This window comes from Anomaloglossus baeobatrachus, chromosome 11, assembly GCF_048569485.1.
Source record: "Anomaloglossus baeobatrachus isolate aAnoBae1 chromosome 11, aAnoBae1.hap1, whole genome shotgun sequence".
In the NCBI taxonomy this organism is placed as follows: Eukaryota; Metazoa; Chordata; class Amphibia; order Anura; family Aromobatidae; genus Anomaloglossus; species Anomaloglossus baeobatrachus.
In genome coordinates, this window is record NC_134363.1 from 176525095 (window position 1) to 176541783 (window position 16689).

General features: G+C 50.7%; 1 protein-coding gene across 1 annotated transcript; it reads right to left on the reverse strand.

The window, feature by feature from the left end:
• Positions 1–983: 983 nt before the first annotated feature.
• CFAP68 (cilia and flagella associated protein 68) lies at positions 984–16675 on the reverse strand. Its single transcript, XM_075327441.1, has 4 exons — positions 16598–16675; positions 12778–12982; positions 11787–11856; positions 984–1578 (listed from the first exon to the last, which is right to left on the reverse strand). Exons 2-4 carry the CDS (start codon positions 12979–12981, stop codon positions 1469–1471), a joined length of 384 nt encoding a protein of 127 aa, XP_075183556.1. The 5' UTR covers position 12982; positions 16598–16675; the 3' UTR covers positions 984–1468.
• Positions 16676–16689: the final 14 nt, after the last annotated feature.

The window sequence follows — 16689 nt, forward strand, 5'->3', positions numbered from 1 at the left end:
GGATACTGAGGAGCTATCAATACAACTAGGTGGACGGAGATGCAGCAGGGAGGAGGGACACTGAGGAGCTATCAATAAAACTAGGTGGACGGAGATGCAGCAGGGAGGAGAGACACTGAGGAGCTATCAATACAACTAGGTGGATGGAGATGCAGCAGGGAGGAGGGACACTGAGGAGCTATCAATACAACTAGGTGGATGGAGATGCAGCAGGGAGGAGGGACACTGAGGAGCTATCAATACAACTAGGTGGATGGAGATGCAGCAGGGAGGAGGGACACTGAGGAGCTATCAATACAACTAGGTGGACGGAGATGCAGCAGGGAGGAGGGACACTGAGGAGCTATCAATACAACTAGGTGGACGGAGATGCAGCAGGGAGGAGGGACACTGAGGAGCTATCAATACAACTAGGTGGACGGAGATGCAGCAGGGAGGAGGGACACTGAGGAGCTATCAATACAACTAGGTGGATGGAGATGCAACAGGGAGGAGGGACACTGAGGAGCCATCAATCAGGCTGGATGGGTGAAGATTCAGCAGCGGAGAGGAGGGACACTGAAGAGCTATCAATATAGTGGGCTTAGTTACAGCAGCAGGGAGGAGAGATACAGGAACTAAATGAGGCAAGGCAGGCGGAGATTCAGCAGCAGGGAGGAGGGACATTGAGAAGCTCTCAAACAGGTTAATGAGTAAATATTCAGCAACAGCAGAGAACAGGCATGCTGAGGGCATGTTAATTAGGTTAGGTGGGCGGAAATTTGGAAATAGGGACAAGGAACGGGAGTCAGTCAAATTAAGTGGGCAGCGGTGCAGCAGCAACAGAGTGGAGGTACACAGAGGAGCTGTCAATTAGGCTAAGTGGGAGGAGATTTAGCATCAGCTGAGTGAATAATCCTGCTAGAGGGGCGGAGATTCAGCAGCAGCAGGGAGGAGGGGCACTGAGGAGCTGTCACTCAAGATAGGTGGATGGATATTTAGCAGCAGGGAGGAGGGGCACTGAGGAACTGTCACTCAGGAGAGGTGGTTGGAGATTCAGCAGCAGGGAGGAGGGGCACTGAGGAGCTGTGAATCAGGTTAAGTGGATGGAGATTCAGCAGAGGGAGGAGGGGCGCTGAGGAGCTGTCACTCAGGATAGGTGGATGGAGATTCAGCAGCAGGGAGGAGGTACACTGAGGAGCTGTCAATCAGAATAGGTGGATGAAGATTCAGCAGCAGGGAGGAGGGGCACTGAGGAGCTGTCAATCAGAATAGGTGGATGGAGATTCAGCAGCAGGGAGGAGGGACACTGAGGAGATGATAATTATATACTTATTCTAACATGCTTCATCAAAGTAGGTACACCAGTGTCATCAGGTCTATTTGATAAGGTTCACAGTTTTTACTGTGAAATCTAGTGACTGATCCATGTTAATAATTAGATTTACAAATAGCAAGAATTAGCTCCAGAATTACAAGTGGTTTATAGTTAAGAGCTGCCATAGTCGATCATATAGCAGGATTTCTGCTGAGGTCGGTGTCGTGGTGGGTTTAGTTCAGGTTGATGTCCTGGGAACACATGAGGCTCTCTCCTGAAAACTGAAAAAAAGGAAAACTGGAGTTTACATCCATATAGACGCCAATCAGTGTGTGTAGCATATGTGCTGTATATATCGCAATAGTGCATATATACTTATATTGCAGCTAAATAGTTGTCAGGACCTCTGATCCCGCCGTGCCCATGTCCCCTGCATATTGGGCACTAGAATTGGGTAGTGATGTATTTGTTTCTCTTCAAGAAGATGGACGTAGTGATTACTGCAGATGGAGAATGGATTTTATACTGCGCGAGAGTCCTTATTCCCCAATCTAAAGATTGGACGGTCGTCTCAAGCACGAATGTCAGAATTATGTGCCCATGATGGAATCAAATGGCCGAGGATCTGGGCAAATTGATGCATACCTATTACCCCCTCCCGTGGAGTAAGTCACCCCCATATCTGAGTGCTGCATTATGTATTTTATTGTCTCCGGTTTGGATGTCAGATATCCCTTGAGCTGAGATAGATGGTGTTGGATTCCTTTTAAGCCACACTAACCCTTAAGTGCAAGGGTTAATGTTCAGTGACCAAGGACCCGGTGAGTCTATGATCACATCTCTTAGGGTTATAATTACTGATACTTTGGGATCGTTGTCTCAGTTTTTTAATTGGCAATTGTTTTAGGAACCTGAGAATAGCTACGTATCTCTGTGAAATAGACCTATAATAAATAATGGCCTCCGGAGGCAGTAGCTATACACCCAATCGTCTGGGTCTCCCAATGGAGCGCCGAAGAAAACCCTTCATATCAGTAAGCAAAGATATGAACTGGTGGAAGTCGAGGACCCCATTCTCCATTTGACAAGCTCCTTCTGATGTATTATGTCTAGTGATGAGCGGGCACTACCATTCTCGGGTGCTCAGTACTCGTAACTAGTGATGAGTGGGCACTACCATGCTCGGGTGCTCAGTACTGGTAACTAGTGATGAGTGGGCACTACCATGCTCAGGTGCTCAGTACTCGTTACTAGTGATGAGTGGGCACTACCATGCTCGGGTGCTCAGTACTGGTAACTAGTGATGAGCGGGCACTACCATGCTCGGGTGCTCAGTACTGGTAACTAGTGATGAGTGGGCACTACCATGCTCGAGTGCTCAGTACTGGTAACTAGTGATGAGCGGGCACTACCATGCTCGGGTGCTCAGTACTTGTAACTAGTGATGAGCGGGCACTACCATGCTCGGGTGCTCAGTACTGGTAACTAGTGATGAGCGGGCACTACCATTCTCGGGTGCTCAGTACTTGTAACTAGTGATGAGTGGGCACTACCATGCTCGGGTGCTCAGTACTGGTAACTAGTGATGAGCGGGCACTACCATGCTCGGGTGCTCAGTACTGGTAACTAGTGATGAGTGGGCACTACCATGCTCGAGTGCTCAGTACTGGTAACTAGTGATGAGCGGGCACTACCATGCTCGGGTGCTCAGTACTTGTAACTAGTGATGAGCGGGCACTACCATGCTCGGGTGCTCAGTACTGGTAACTAGTGATGAGCGGTCACTACCATGCTCAGGTGCTCAGTACTGGTAACTAGTGATGAGCGGGCACTACCATGCTCGGGTGCTCAGTACTGGTAACTAGTGATGAGCGGGCACTACCATGCTCGGGTGCTCAGTACTGGTAACTAGTGATGAGCGGGCACTACCATGCTCGGGTGCTCTGTACTGGTAACTATTGATGAGTGGGCACTACCATGCTCGGGTGCTCAGTACTGGTAACTAGTGATGAGCGGGCACAACCATGCTCGGGTGCTCTGTACTGGTAACTATTGATGAGCGGGCACTACCATGCTCAGGTGCTCAGTACTGGTAACTAGTGATGAGCGGGCACTACCATGCTCGGGTGCTCAGTACTGGTAACTAGTGATGAGCGGGCACTACCATGCTCGGGTGCTCAGTACTGGTAACTAGTGATGAGCGGGCACTACCATGCTCGGGTGCTCAGTACTGGTAACTAGTGATGAGCGGGCACTACCATGCTCGGGTGCTCTGTACTGGTAACTATTGATGAGCGGGCACTACCATGCTCAGGTGCTCAGTACTGGTAACTAGTGATGAGTGGGCACTACCATGCTCGGGTGCTCAGTACTGGTAACTAGTGATGAGCGGTCACTACCATGCTCGGGTGCTCTGTACTGGTAACTATTGATGAGCGGGCACTACCATGCTCGGGTGCTCAGTACTTGTAACTAGTGATTAGCGGGCACTACCATGCTCGGGTGCTCAGTACTGGTAACTAGTGATGAGCGGGCACTACCATGCTCGGGTGCTCAGTACTGGTAACTAGTGATGAGCGGGCACTACCATGCTCGGGTGCTCAGTACTGGTAACTAGTGATGAGCGGGCACTACCATGCTCGGGTGCTCAGTACTGGTAACTAGTGATGAGCGGGCACTACCATGCTCGGGTGCTCAGTACTGGTAACTAGTGATGAGCGGGCACTACCATGCTCGGGTGCTCTGTACTGGTAACTATTGATGAGCGGGCACTACCATGCTCAGGTGCTCAGTACTGGTAACTAGTGATGAGCGGGCACTACCATGCTCGGGTGCTCAGTACTGGTAACTAGTGATGAGCGGGCACTACCATGCTCGGGTGCTCAGTACTGGTAACTAGTGATGAGCGGGCACTAGCATGCTCGGGTGCTCTGTACTGGTAACTATTGATGAGCGGGCACTACCATGCTCAGGTGCTCAGTACTGGTAACTAGTGATGAGCGGGCACTACCATGCTCGGGTGCTCAGTACTGGTAACTAGTGATGAGCGGGCACTACCATGCTCGGGTGCTCTGTACTGGTAACTATTGATGAGCGGGCACTACCATGCTCAGGTGCTCAGTACTGGTAACTAGTGATGAGCGGGCACTACCATGCTCGGGTGCTCAGTACTGGTAACTAGTGATGAGCGGTCACTACCATGCTCGGGTGCTCTGTAATGGTAACTATTGATGAGCGGGCACTACCATGCTCGGGTGCTCAGTACTTGTAACTAGTGATTAGCGGGCACTACCATGCTCGGGTGCTCAGTACTGGTAACTAGTGATGAGCGGGCACTACCATGCTCGGGTGCTCAGTACTGGTAACTAGTGATGAGCGGGCACTACCATGCTCGGGTGCTCTGTACTGGTAACTATTGATGAGCGGGCACTACCATGCTCGGGTGCTCAGTACTTGTAACTAGTGATTAGCGGGCACTACCATGCTCAGGTGCTCAGTACTGGTAACTAGTGATGAGCGGGCACTACCATGCTCGGGTGCTCAGTACTGGTAACTAGTGATGAGCGGGCACTACCATGCTCAGGTGCTCAGTACTGGTAACTAGTGATGAGCGGGCACTACCATGCACGGGTGCTCTGTACTGGTAACTAGTGATGAGCGGGCACTACCATGCTCGGGTGCTCAGTACTGGTAACTAGTGATGAGCGGGCACTACCATGCTCGGGTGCTCTGTACTGGTATCTATTGATGAGCGGGCACTACCATGCTCAGGTGCTCAGTACTGGTAACTAGTGATGAGCGGGCACTACCATGCTCGGGTGCTCAGTACTGGTAACTAGTGATGAGCGGGCACTACCATGCTCGGGTGCTCAGTACTGGTAACTAGTGATGAGCGGTCACTACCATGCTCGGGTGCTCTGTAATGGTAACTATTGATGAGCGGGCACTACCATGCTCGGGTGCTCAGTACTTGTAACTAGTGATTAGCGGGCACTACCATGCTCGGGTGCTCAGTACTGGTAACTAGTGATGAGCGGGCACTACCATGCTCGGGTGCTCAGTACTGGTAACTAGTGATGAGCGGGCACTACCATGCTCGGGTGCTCAGTACTGGTAACTAGTGATGAGCGGGCACTACCATGCTCGGGTGCTCTGTACTGGTAACTATTGATGAGTGGGCACTACCATGCTCGGGTGCTCAGTACTGGTAACTAGTGATGAGCGGTCACTACCATGCTCGGGTGCTCTGTACTGGTAACTATTGATGAGCGGGCACTACCATGCTCGGGTGCTCAGTACTTGTAACTAGTGATTAGCGGGCACTACCATGCTCGGGTGCTCAGTACTGGTAACTAGTGATGAGCGGTCACTACCATGCTCGGGTGCTCTGTACTGGTAACTATTGATGAGCGGGCACTACCATGCTCGGGTGCTCAGTACTTGTAACTAGTGATTAGCGGGCACTACCATGCTCGGGTGCTCAGTACTGGTAACTAGTGATGAGCGGGCACTACCATGCTCAGGTGCTCAGTACTGGTAACTAGTGATGAGCGGGCACTACCATGCTCGGGTGCTCAGTACTGGTAACTAGTGATGAGCGGGCACTACCATGCTCGGGTGCTCAGTACTGGTAACTAGTGATGAGCGGGCACTACCATGCTCGGGTGCTCTGTACTGGTAACTATTGATGAGCGGGCACTACCATGCTCAGGTGCTCAGTACTGGTAACTAGTGATGAGCGGGCACTACCATGCTCGGGTGCTCAGTACTGGTAACTAGTGATGAGCGGGCACTACCATGCTCGGGTGCTCAGTACTGGTAACTAGTGATGAGCGGGCACTACCATGCTCGGGTGCTCAGTACTGGTAACTAGTGATGACCGGGCACTACCATGCTCAGGTGCTCAGTACTGGTAACTAGTGATGAGCGGGCACTACCATGCTCGGGTGCTCAGTACTGGTAACTAGTGATGAGCGGGCACTACCATGCTCGGGTGCTCAGTACTGGTAACTAGTGATGAGCGGGCACTACCATGCTCGGGTGCTCAGTACTGGTAACTAGTGATGAGCGGGCACTACCATGCTCGGGTGCTCTGTACTGGTAACTATTGATGAGCGGGCACTACCATGCTCGGGTGCTCAGTACTGGTAACTAGTGATGAGCGGGCACTACCATGCTCGGGTGCTCAGTACTGGTAACTAGTGATGAGCGGGCACTACCATGCTCGGGTGCTCTGTACTGGTAACTATTGATGAGTGGGCACTACCATGCTCGGGTGCTCAGTACTGGTAACTAGTGATGAGCGGGCACTACCATGCTCGGGTGCTCAGTACTGGTAACTAGTGATGAGCGGGCACTACCATGCTCGGGTGCTCTGTACTGGTAACTATTGATGAGCGGGCACTACCATGCTCAGGTGCTCAGTACTGGTAACTAGTGATGAGCGGGCACTACCATGCTCGGGTGCTCAGTACTGGTAACTAGTGATGAGCGGGCACTACCATGCTCCGGTGCTCAGTACTGGTAACTAGTGATGAGCGGGCACTACCATGCTCGGGTGCTCTGTACTGGTAACTATTGATGAGCGGGCACTACCATGCTCAGGTGCTCAGTACTGGTAACTAGTGATGAGCGGGCACTACCATGCTCGGGTGCTCAGTACTGGTAACTAGTGATGAGCGGGCACTACCATGCTCGGGTGCTCTGTACTGGTAACTATTGATGAGCGGGCACTACCATGCTCAGGTGCTCAGTACTGGTAACTAGTGATGAGCGGGCACTACCATGCTCGGGTGCTCAGTACTGGTAACTAGTGATGAGCGGGCACTACCATGCTCGGGTGCTCAGTACTGGTAACTAGTGATGAGCGGGCACTACCATGCTCGGGTGCTCTGTACTGGTAACTATTGATGAGCGGGCACTACCATGCTCAGGTGCTCAGTACTGGTAACTAGTGATGAGCGGGCACTACCATGCTCGGGTGCTCAGTACTGGTAACTAGTGATGAGCGGGCACTACCATGCTCGGGTGCTCAGTACTGGTAACTAGTGATGAGCGGGCACTACCATGCTCGGGTGCTCTGTACTGGTAACTATTGATGAGCGGGCACTACCATGCTCAGGTGCTCAGTACTGGTAACTAGTGATGAGCGGGCACTACCATGCTCGGGTGCTCAGTACTGGTAACTAGTGATGAGCGGTCACTACCATGCTCGGGTGCTCTGTACTGGTAACTATTGATGAGCGGGCACTACCATGCTCGGGTGCTCAGTACTTGTAACTAGTGATTAGCGGGCACTACCATGCTCGGGTGCTCAGTACTGGTAACTAGTGATGAGCGGGCACTACCATGCTCGGGTGCTCAGTACTGGTAACTAGTGATGAGCGGGCACTACCATGCTCGGGTGCTCAGTACTTGTAACTAGTGATTAGCGGGCACTACCATGCTCGGGTGCTCAGTACTGGTAACTAGTGATGAGCGGGCACTACCATGCTCAGGTGCTCAGTACTGGTAACTAGTGATGAGCGGGCACTACCATGCTCGGGTGCTCAGTACTGGTAACTAGTGATGAGCGGGCACTACCATGCTCGGGTGCTCAGTACTGGTAACTAGTGATGAGCGGGCACTACCATGCTCGGGTGCTCTGTACTGGTAACTATTGATGAGCGGGCACTACCATGCTCAGGTGCTCAGTACTGGTAACTAGTGATGAGCGGGCACTACCATGCTCGGGTGCTCTGTACTGGTAACTATTGATGAGCGGGCACTACCATGCTCGGGTGCTCTGTACTGGTAACTATTGATGAGCGGGCACTACCATGCTCAGGTGCTCAGTACTGGTAACTAGTGATGAGCGGGCACTACCATGCTCGGGTGCTCAGTACTGGTAACTAGTGATGAGCGGGCACTACCATGCTCGGGTGCTCAGTACTGGTAACTAGTGATGAGCGGGCACTACCATGCTCGGGTGCTCTGTACTGGTAACTATTGATGACCGGGCACTACCATGCTCAGGTGCTCAGTACTGGTAACTAGTGATGAGCGGGCACTACCATGCTCGGGTGCTCAGTACTGGTAACTAGTGATGAGCGGGCACTACCATGCTCGGGTGCTCAGTACTGGTAACTAGTGATGAGCGGGCACTACCATGCTCGGGTGCTCTGTACTGGTAACTATTGATGAGCGGGCACTACCATGCTCGGGTGCTCAGTACTGGTAACTAGTGATGAGCGGGCACTACCATGCTCGGGTGCTCAGTACTGGTAACTAGTGATGAGCGGGCACTACCATGCTCGGGTGCTCTGTACTGGTAACTATTGATGAGTGGGCACTACCATGCTCGGGTGCTCAGTACTGGTAACTAGTGATGAGCGGGCACTACCATGCTCGGGTGCTCAGTACTGGTAACTAGTGATGAGCGGGCACTACCATGCTCGGGTGCTCTGTACTGGTAACTATTGATGAGCGGGCACTACCATGCTCAGGTGCTCAGTACTGGTAACTAGTGATGAGCGGGCACTACCATGCTCGGGTGCTCAGTACTGGTAACTAGTGATGAGCGGGCACTACCATGCTCGGGTGCTCAGTACTGGTAACTAGTGATGAGCGGGCACTACCATGCTCAGGTGCTCAGTACTGGTAACTAGTGATGAGCGGGCACTACCATGCTCGGGTGCTCAGTACTGGTAACTATTGATGAGCGGGCACTACCATGCTCGGGTGCTCAGTACTGGTAACTAGTGATGAGCGGGCACTACCATGCTCGGGTGCTCTGTACTGGTAACTATTGATGAGCGGGCACTACCATGCTCGGGTGCTCTGTACTGGTAACTATTGATGAGCGGGCACTACCATGCTCAGGTGCTCAGTACTGGTAACTAGTGATGAGTGGGCACTACCATGCTCGGGTGCTCAGTACTGGTAACTAGTGATGAGCGGGCACTACCATGCTCGGGTGCTCAGTACTGGTAACTAGTGATGAGCGGGCACTACCATGCTCGGGTGCTCTGTACTGGTAACTATTGATGAGCGGGCACTACCATGCTCAGGTGCTCAGTACTGGTAACTAGTGATGAGCGGGCACTACCATGCTCGGGTGCTCAGTACTGGTAACTAGTGATGAGCGGGCACTACCATGCTCGGGTGCTCAGTACTGGTAACTAGTGATGAGCGGGCACTACCATGCTCGGGTGCTCAGTACTGGTAACTAGTGATGAGCGGGCACTACCATGCTCGGGTGCTCTGTACTGGTAACTATTGATGAGCGGGCACTACCATGCTCAGGTGCTCAGTACTGGTAACTAGTGATGAGCGGGCACTACCATGCTCGGGTGCTCAGTACTGGTAACTAGTGATGAGCGGGCACTACCATGCTCGGGTGCTCAGTACTGGTAACTAGTGATGAGCGGGCACTACCATGCTCGGGTGCTCAGTACTGGTAACTAGTGATGAGCGGGCACTACCATGCTCGGGTGCTCTGTACTGGTAACTATTGATGAGCGGGCACTACCATGCTCAGGTGCTCAGTACTGGTAACTAGTGATGAGCGGGCACTACCATGCTCGGGTGCTCAGTACTGGTAACTAGTGATGAGCGGGCACTACCATGCTCGGGTGCTCAGTACTGGTAACTAGTGAGGCTTAGTATTTATAATGTCAGTCAATGGGGAACTCGTGTATAGTTCCAGGAAATTTTCAGAAAAAATGCTTGTGTTCCCCATTCACTTCTATTATATATGTACACGGGTCGTGCCCATCTAAGCGTCTGAGTGCTCATAATAAGTACCCAGCACCCGAGCATGGTAGTGCCCGCTCATCACTAGTTACGAGTACTGAACGCCTGAGCATGGTAGTGCCCGCTCATCACTAGATACGAGTACTGAGCACCCGAGCATGGTAGTGCCCGCTCATCACTAGATACGAGTACTGAGCACCCGAGCATGGTAGTGCCCACTCATCACTAGTTACCAGTACTGAGCACCCGAGCATGGTAGTGCCTGCTCATCACTAGTTACCAGTACTGAGCACCCGAGCATGGTAGTGCCCGCTCATCACTAGTTACCAGTACAGAGCACCCGAGCATGGTAGTGCCCGCTCATCACTAGTTACGAGTACAGAGCACCCGAGCATGGTAGTGCCCGCTCATCACTAGTTACCAGTACTGAGCACCCGAGCATGGTAGTGCCCGCTCATCACTAGTTACCAGTACTGAGCACCCGAGCATGGTAGTGCCTGCTCATCAATAGTTACCAATACTGAGCACCCGAGCATGGTAGTGCCCACTCATCACTAGTTACCAGTACAGAGCACCCGAGCATGGTAGTGCCCGCTCATCACTAGTTACGAGTACAGAGCACCCGAGCATGGTAGTGCCCGCTCATCACTAGTTACGAGTACTGAGCACCCGAGCATGTTAGTGCCCGCTCATCACTAATTACCAGTACTGCGCACCTGAGCATGGTAGTGCCCGCTCATCACTAGATACGAGTACTGAGCACCCGAGCATGGTAGTGCCCGCTCATCACTAGATACGAGTACTGAGCACCCGAGCATGGTAGTGCCCGCTCATCACTAGATACGAGTACTGAGCACCCGAGCATGGTAGTGCCCGCTCATCACTAATTACCAGTACTGAGCACCCGAGCATGGTAGTGCCCGCTCATCACTAGATACGAGTACTGAGCACCCGAGCATGGTAGTGCCCACTCATCACTAGTTACCAGTACTGAGCACCCGAGCATGGTAGTGCCTGCTCATCAATAGTTACCAGTACTGCGCACCCGAGCATGGTAGTGCCCGCTCATCACTAGTTACGAGTACAGAGCACCCGAGCATGGTAGTGCCCGCTCATCACTGGTTACGAGTACTGAGCACCCGAGCATGGTAGTGCCCGCTCATCACTAGTTACCAGTACAGAGCACCCGAGCATGGTAGAGCCCGCTCATCACTAGTTACCAGTACTGAGCACCTGAGCATGGTAGTGCCCGCTCCTCACTAGTTACGAGTACTGAGCACCCGAGCATGGTAGTGCCCGCTCATCACTAGTTACCAGTACTGCGCACCTGAGCATGGTAGTGCCCGCTCATCACTAGTTACGAGTACTGAGCACCCGAGCATGGTAGTGCCCGCTCATCACTAGTTACCAGTACTGAGCACCCGAGCATGGTAGTGCCCGCTCATCACTAGTTACGAGTACTGAGTACCTGAGCATGGTAGTGCCCGCTCATCACTAGTTACCAGTACTGCGCACCTGAGCATGGTAGTGCCCGCTCATCACTAGTTACCAGTACTGAGCACCCGAGCATGGTAGTGCTCGCTCATCACTAGTTACCAGTACTGAGCACCCGAGCATGGTAGTGCCCGCTCATCACTAGTTACAAGTACTGAGCACCCGAGCATGGTAGTGCCCGCTAATCACTAGTTACGAGTACTGAGCACCCGAGCATGGTAGTGCCCACTCATCACTAATCATGTCATGTATAGTCCTGTACCTTGTCTCTCTTCATGGCCGTGACTCCTGACATAGTTTGCATCATACGAGGTCTCATAGTAATGAGCGTACTGAAAAAAAAAAGAAAACAATTCCATTAGTGACCTACCTTGTGATTAGTCCTGGACTCTCAGGAAACCTGTCATATCTTATTATCACCAATGCTATGTCCAATGCTTCCTATTGAAAATCACCTGGTCGTAAACCTGGCACCATATTTATTCTGGTACATTTAACCCTTGGTGACCCCATACATGCCCTATACCATCCAGGAGGAGGACAATGTGCTGTATTAGGGAATTCATCTTCTACTTTCACCTTTCCTTTCCAGGTGTAACTGTCACTTCAGATAAGTTTTCAGAATATGCCATCCTGTGTGTACTTGAGGAATTACACTATTTCTGGCCATTATATTACTTGTATGTTGTATCCTGCATTTTTCCCCTTTGCAGGTGGTGTCTAGTTTTCAGTTGTCTCTGAGCTAGTGAGTGGAGACGAGCTGCTCTGATGTCTCCCATACACAGCACACACAGATGATGGATTCTGCGCTCCTGTCTGGATGTAACACATTTTCAGAAGTAAGCAGCAGCAACATAAAGGTTATAGCAGCACTGAGCAGTGTAGATGTGAAGTCTGCTCGGGGGGGACACATAAAACACTTTCTCCACCCCTTCTCCATAGACTTCAATAGGCAGCTGCAGTCTGATACCTCACTGAGCAGGTATCAATCTTGTTTGAACCAATACTGATTTTAGCGTTTTTTTTTGTTTTTTTTAGTGAATGAAGAGTTCAGGAGGCAGGGGGAGAAAAAGAAGTGGCTCATACGTGGAGAAAGTAACAGATTTCTTAGAGAAGCTATATTACAAAGTTTCTTATATTTGCTTGTACTACACAAAGTTTGTTGAATCGACAGCGACTGTTTAAGAGAAGCAGTGTAGCAGTATTTTCTGAAATACACATTAGTCTCGGCCTCCGTCTGTTGTCATCGGTACCTGAGACGGCAGCGGTCTCCTTTGCTCCAGTTTACACAGGTCGTAACGTTCCTGATTCCAGTTCCCGATCAGCGTCTTGTTGCTGTACCCGTCCTCGTTGGTTTTGCACCTCCATCCGTACTGCTTGAATTTCGTCTCGGGTCTGAAATCCACCCACGCCTCACCATGTCCGTCTGCTTTAAGATCGGAAGTGAAATGCGACATTCTGCAGAAGACAAGTCGTGTCACATAAAGACGACCATTATTTTAACATTAGAGTATCTCCTTGTAACCGGCTCCTTCACAACCACGCAAGAGCAATTTGGGGGGTTTATAGGATGCATCATGTCAATATCCCGTACTGTAGTGCTTGCACCATTAACAGGTCCCATAAATATGGTAGCAGTGGATCCCATTGTGCTCATGGGGATCTCCCACCATGGACATTTATGGCATCAATAATACGATATATACATCACCAGGACGGTATAAAGACATCCCAGAGATGGTATATACATCACCAGGACGGTATAAAGACATCCCAGGGACGGTAAAACCAAAGAGATGAGTCGGAGTACACGTTAGTATACATGCCCTGCATAGGAGCGTGTTCACACTGTGGCCGTTTAACAGACAAAACCTAAGATAGAAACAAAATGAGCAAATACCCTGCTGAAAGTAAATAGTAATAGTACATATACATAGCATACGGTACTTAGTACACACTGTTTTTGATAAAAAAAAGGGGTAAAAGCCATCCCTTAGTGACAAGGTGTACCCCAATCAGGTCAGTCGCTAATCTATTATGTCTATTATGAAAACCTCACCTGTTAAATGACCTCATTGTAGATGGGGGGCAGAGAGGGGCACCCCGCCATAAAAGAAATATCCTGCTCATCCTGCATAGAGCAAGAAAAATCGCAAGGATTGTATATACTTCTCTTGGACAGTATATACATCACAGGTACAGGATATACAGTCATATGTAAAAGTTTGAGCACCCCTATTAATGTTAACCTTTTTTCTTTATAACAATTTGGGTTTTGCTATTTCAGTTTCATATATCTAATAACTGATGGACTGAGTAATATTTCTGGATTGAAATGAGGTTTATTGTACTAACAGAAAATGTGCAATCCGCATTGAAACAAAATTTGACCAGTGCAAAAGTATGAGCACCTCAACATAAAAGTGACATTAATATTTTGTAGATCCTCCTTTTGCAAAAATCACAGCCTCTAGTCGCTTCCTGTAGCTTTTAATGAGTTCCTGGATGAAGGTAGATTTGACCATTCCTGTTTACAAAACAATTCCAGTTCAGTTAAGTTTGATGGTCGCCGAGCATGGACAGCCGCTTCACATCATCCCACAGATGTTCAATGATATTCAGGTCTGGGGACTGGGATGGCCATTCCAGAACATTGCAATTGTTCCTCTGCATGAATGCCTGAGTAGATTTGGAGCGGTGTTTTGGATCATTGTCTTGCTGAAATATCCATCCCCTGCGTAACTTCAACTTCGTCACTGATTCTTGCACATTATTGTCAAGAATCTGCTGATACTGAGTTGAATCCATGCGACCCTCAACTGTAACAAGATTCCCGGTGCCGGCATTGGCCACACAGCCCCAAAGCATGATGGAACCTCCACCAAATGTTACTGTGGGTAGCAAGTGCTTTTCTTGGAATGCCGTGTTTTTTTGCCTCCATGCATAACGCCTTTTTGTATGACCAAACAACTCAATCTTTGTTTCATCAGTCCACAGGACCTTCTTCCAAAATGTAACTGGCTTGTCCAAACGTGCTTTTGCATACCTCAGGCGACTCTGTTTGTGGCGTGCTTGCAGAAACGGCTTCTTTCGCATCACTCTCCCATACAGCTTCTCCTTGTGCAACGTGCGCTGTATTGTTGACCGATGCACATTGACACCATCTGCAGCAAGATGATGCTGCAGGTCTTTGGAGGTGGTCTGTGGATTGTCCTTGACTGTTCTCACCATTCTTCTTCTCTTCTGATATTTTTCTTGGCCTGCCACTTCTGCGCTTAACAAGAACTGTACCTGTGTTCTTCCATTTCCTTACTATGTTCCTCACAGTGGAAACTGACAGTTTAAATCTCTGAGACAACTTTTTGTACCTTCCCCGGAACAACTATGTGGAATAATCTTTGTTTTCAGATCATTTGAGAGTTGTTTTGAGGAGCCCATGATGCCACTCTTCATAGGAGATTCAAATAGGAGAACAACTTGCAAGTGGCCACCTTAAATACCTTTTCTCATGATTGTATACACCTGCCTATGAAGTTCAAAGCTCAATGAGGTGACAAAACCAATTTAGTGCTTTAGTAAGTCAGTAAAAAGTAGTTAGGAGTGTTCAAATCAAGAAATTGATAAGGGTGCCCATACTTTTGCACCGGTCAAATTTTGTTTCAATGCGGATTGCACATTTTCTGTTAGTACAATAAACCTCATTTCAATCCAGAAATATTACTCAGTCCATCAGTTATTAGATATATGAAACTGAAATAGCAAAAACCCAAATTGTTATAAAGAAAAAAGGTTAGCTCCTCCCTATGTATTCAGGACAGGCGCAATGTCCGTGTGACCCGTGTTATCTCAGTGTACGGGCCGTGTGATACCCAGGCTGCTGGCAGAAAACAGACGTGTGGAGCATTAGGACACGCATGTGCTCCACACGGATACACGGCCCGTATGAAAACACTGACCCATTGACGTTAATGGGTCTACGTGTGTCCGTGTCTCCGGTGGCCATCACAAAGCCCTGATCTCAATCCTATTGAACATTTATGGGCAAAGCTGAAAAGGCCGGTGCGAGCGTCGACCTCCAAACATGGCTCAGTTACACCACGTGCCCAAATCCCTACCAAATATTGTGAGAAGCCTCCCCTGGTCACACGTCTGGCAGCAGCCTCCAGTGCACGTGTATTGCGCCTGTCCTGAATACATTGGTAGGATCCCCCTCCCCCGGTCACACGTCTGGCAGCAGCCTCCAGTGCACGTGTATTGCGCCTGTCCTGAATACATTGGTAGGATCCCCCTCCCCCGGTCACACGTCTGGCAGCAGCCTCCAGTGCACGTGTATTGCGCCTGTCCTGAATACATTGGTAGGATCCCCCTCCCCCGGTCACACGTCTGGCAGCAGCCTCCAGTGCACGTGTATTGCGCCTGTCCTGAATACATTGGTAGGCTCCCCCTCCCCCGGTCACACGTCTGGCAGCAGCCTCCAGTGCACGTGTATTGCGCCTGTCCTGAATACATTGGTAGGATCCCCCTCCCCCGGTCACACGTCTGGCAGCAGCCTCCAGTGCACGTGTATTGCGCCTGTCCTGAATACATTGGTAGGATCCCCCTCCCCCGGTCACACGTCTGGCAGCAGCCTCCAGTGCACGTGTATTGCGCCTGTCCTGAATACATTGGTAGGATCCCCCTCCCCCGGTCACACGTCTGGCAGCAGCCTCCAGTGCACGTGTATTGCGCCTGTCCTGAATACATTGGTAGGATCCCCCTCCCCCGGTCACACGTCTGGCGGCAGCCTCCAGTGCACGTGTATTGCGCCTGTCCTGAATACATTGGTAGGATCCCCCTCCCCCGGTCACACGTCTGGCGGCAGCCTCCAGTGCACGTGTATTGCGCCTGTCCTGAATACATTGGTAGGATCCCCCTCCCCCGGTCACACGTCTGGCAGCAGCCTCCAGTGCACGTGTATTGCGCCTGTCCTGAATACATTGGTAGGATCCCCCTCCCCCGGTCACACGTCTGGCAGCAGCCTCCAGTGCACGTGTATTGCGTAGTCACAGACGCCGGGGCCAGAGCTCCACGTACCCGGGAATCCGGTGAAGCGCCAGACTCCGGTTTTGTTGATGCGTTGCTTAGTAACACACCGTGACGTCATCAGTGTGCGACGCAGAAGCAGG

Excerpts from the sequence above, each read along its gene's own strand:
- CFAP68 (XM_075327441.1), bottom strand. The coding sequence starts at position 12,981 with ATGTCGCATTTCACTTCCGATCTTAAAGCAGACGGACATGGTGAGGCG. Across the intron at positions 11,857-12,777 it reads GGAGACCGCTGCCGTCTCAG|TACGCTCATTACTATGAGAC; the intron begins GTACCGATGACA and ends TTTTTTTTTCAG. Across the intron at positions 1,579-11,786 it reads CGGCCATGAAGAGAGACAAG|TTTTCAGGAGAGAGCCTCAT; the intron begins GTACAGGACTAT and ends CCTTTTTTTCAG.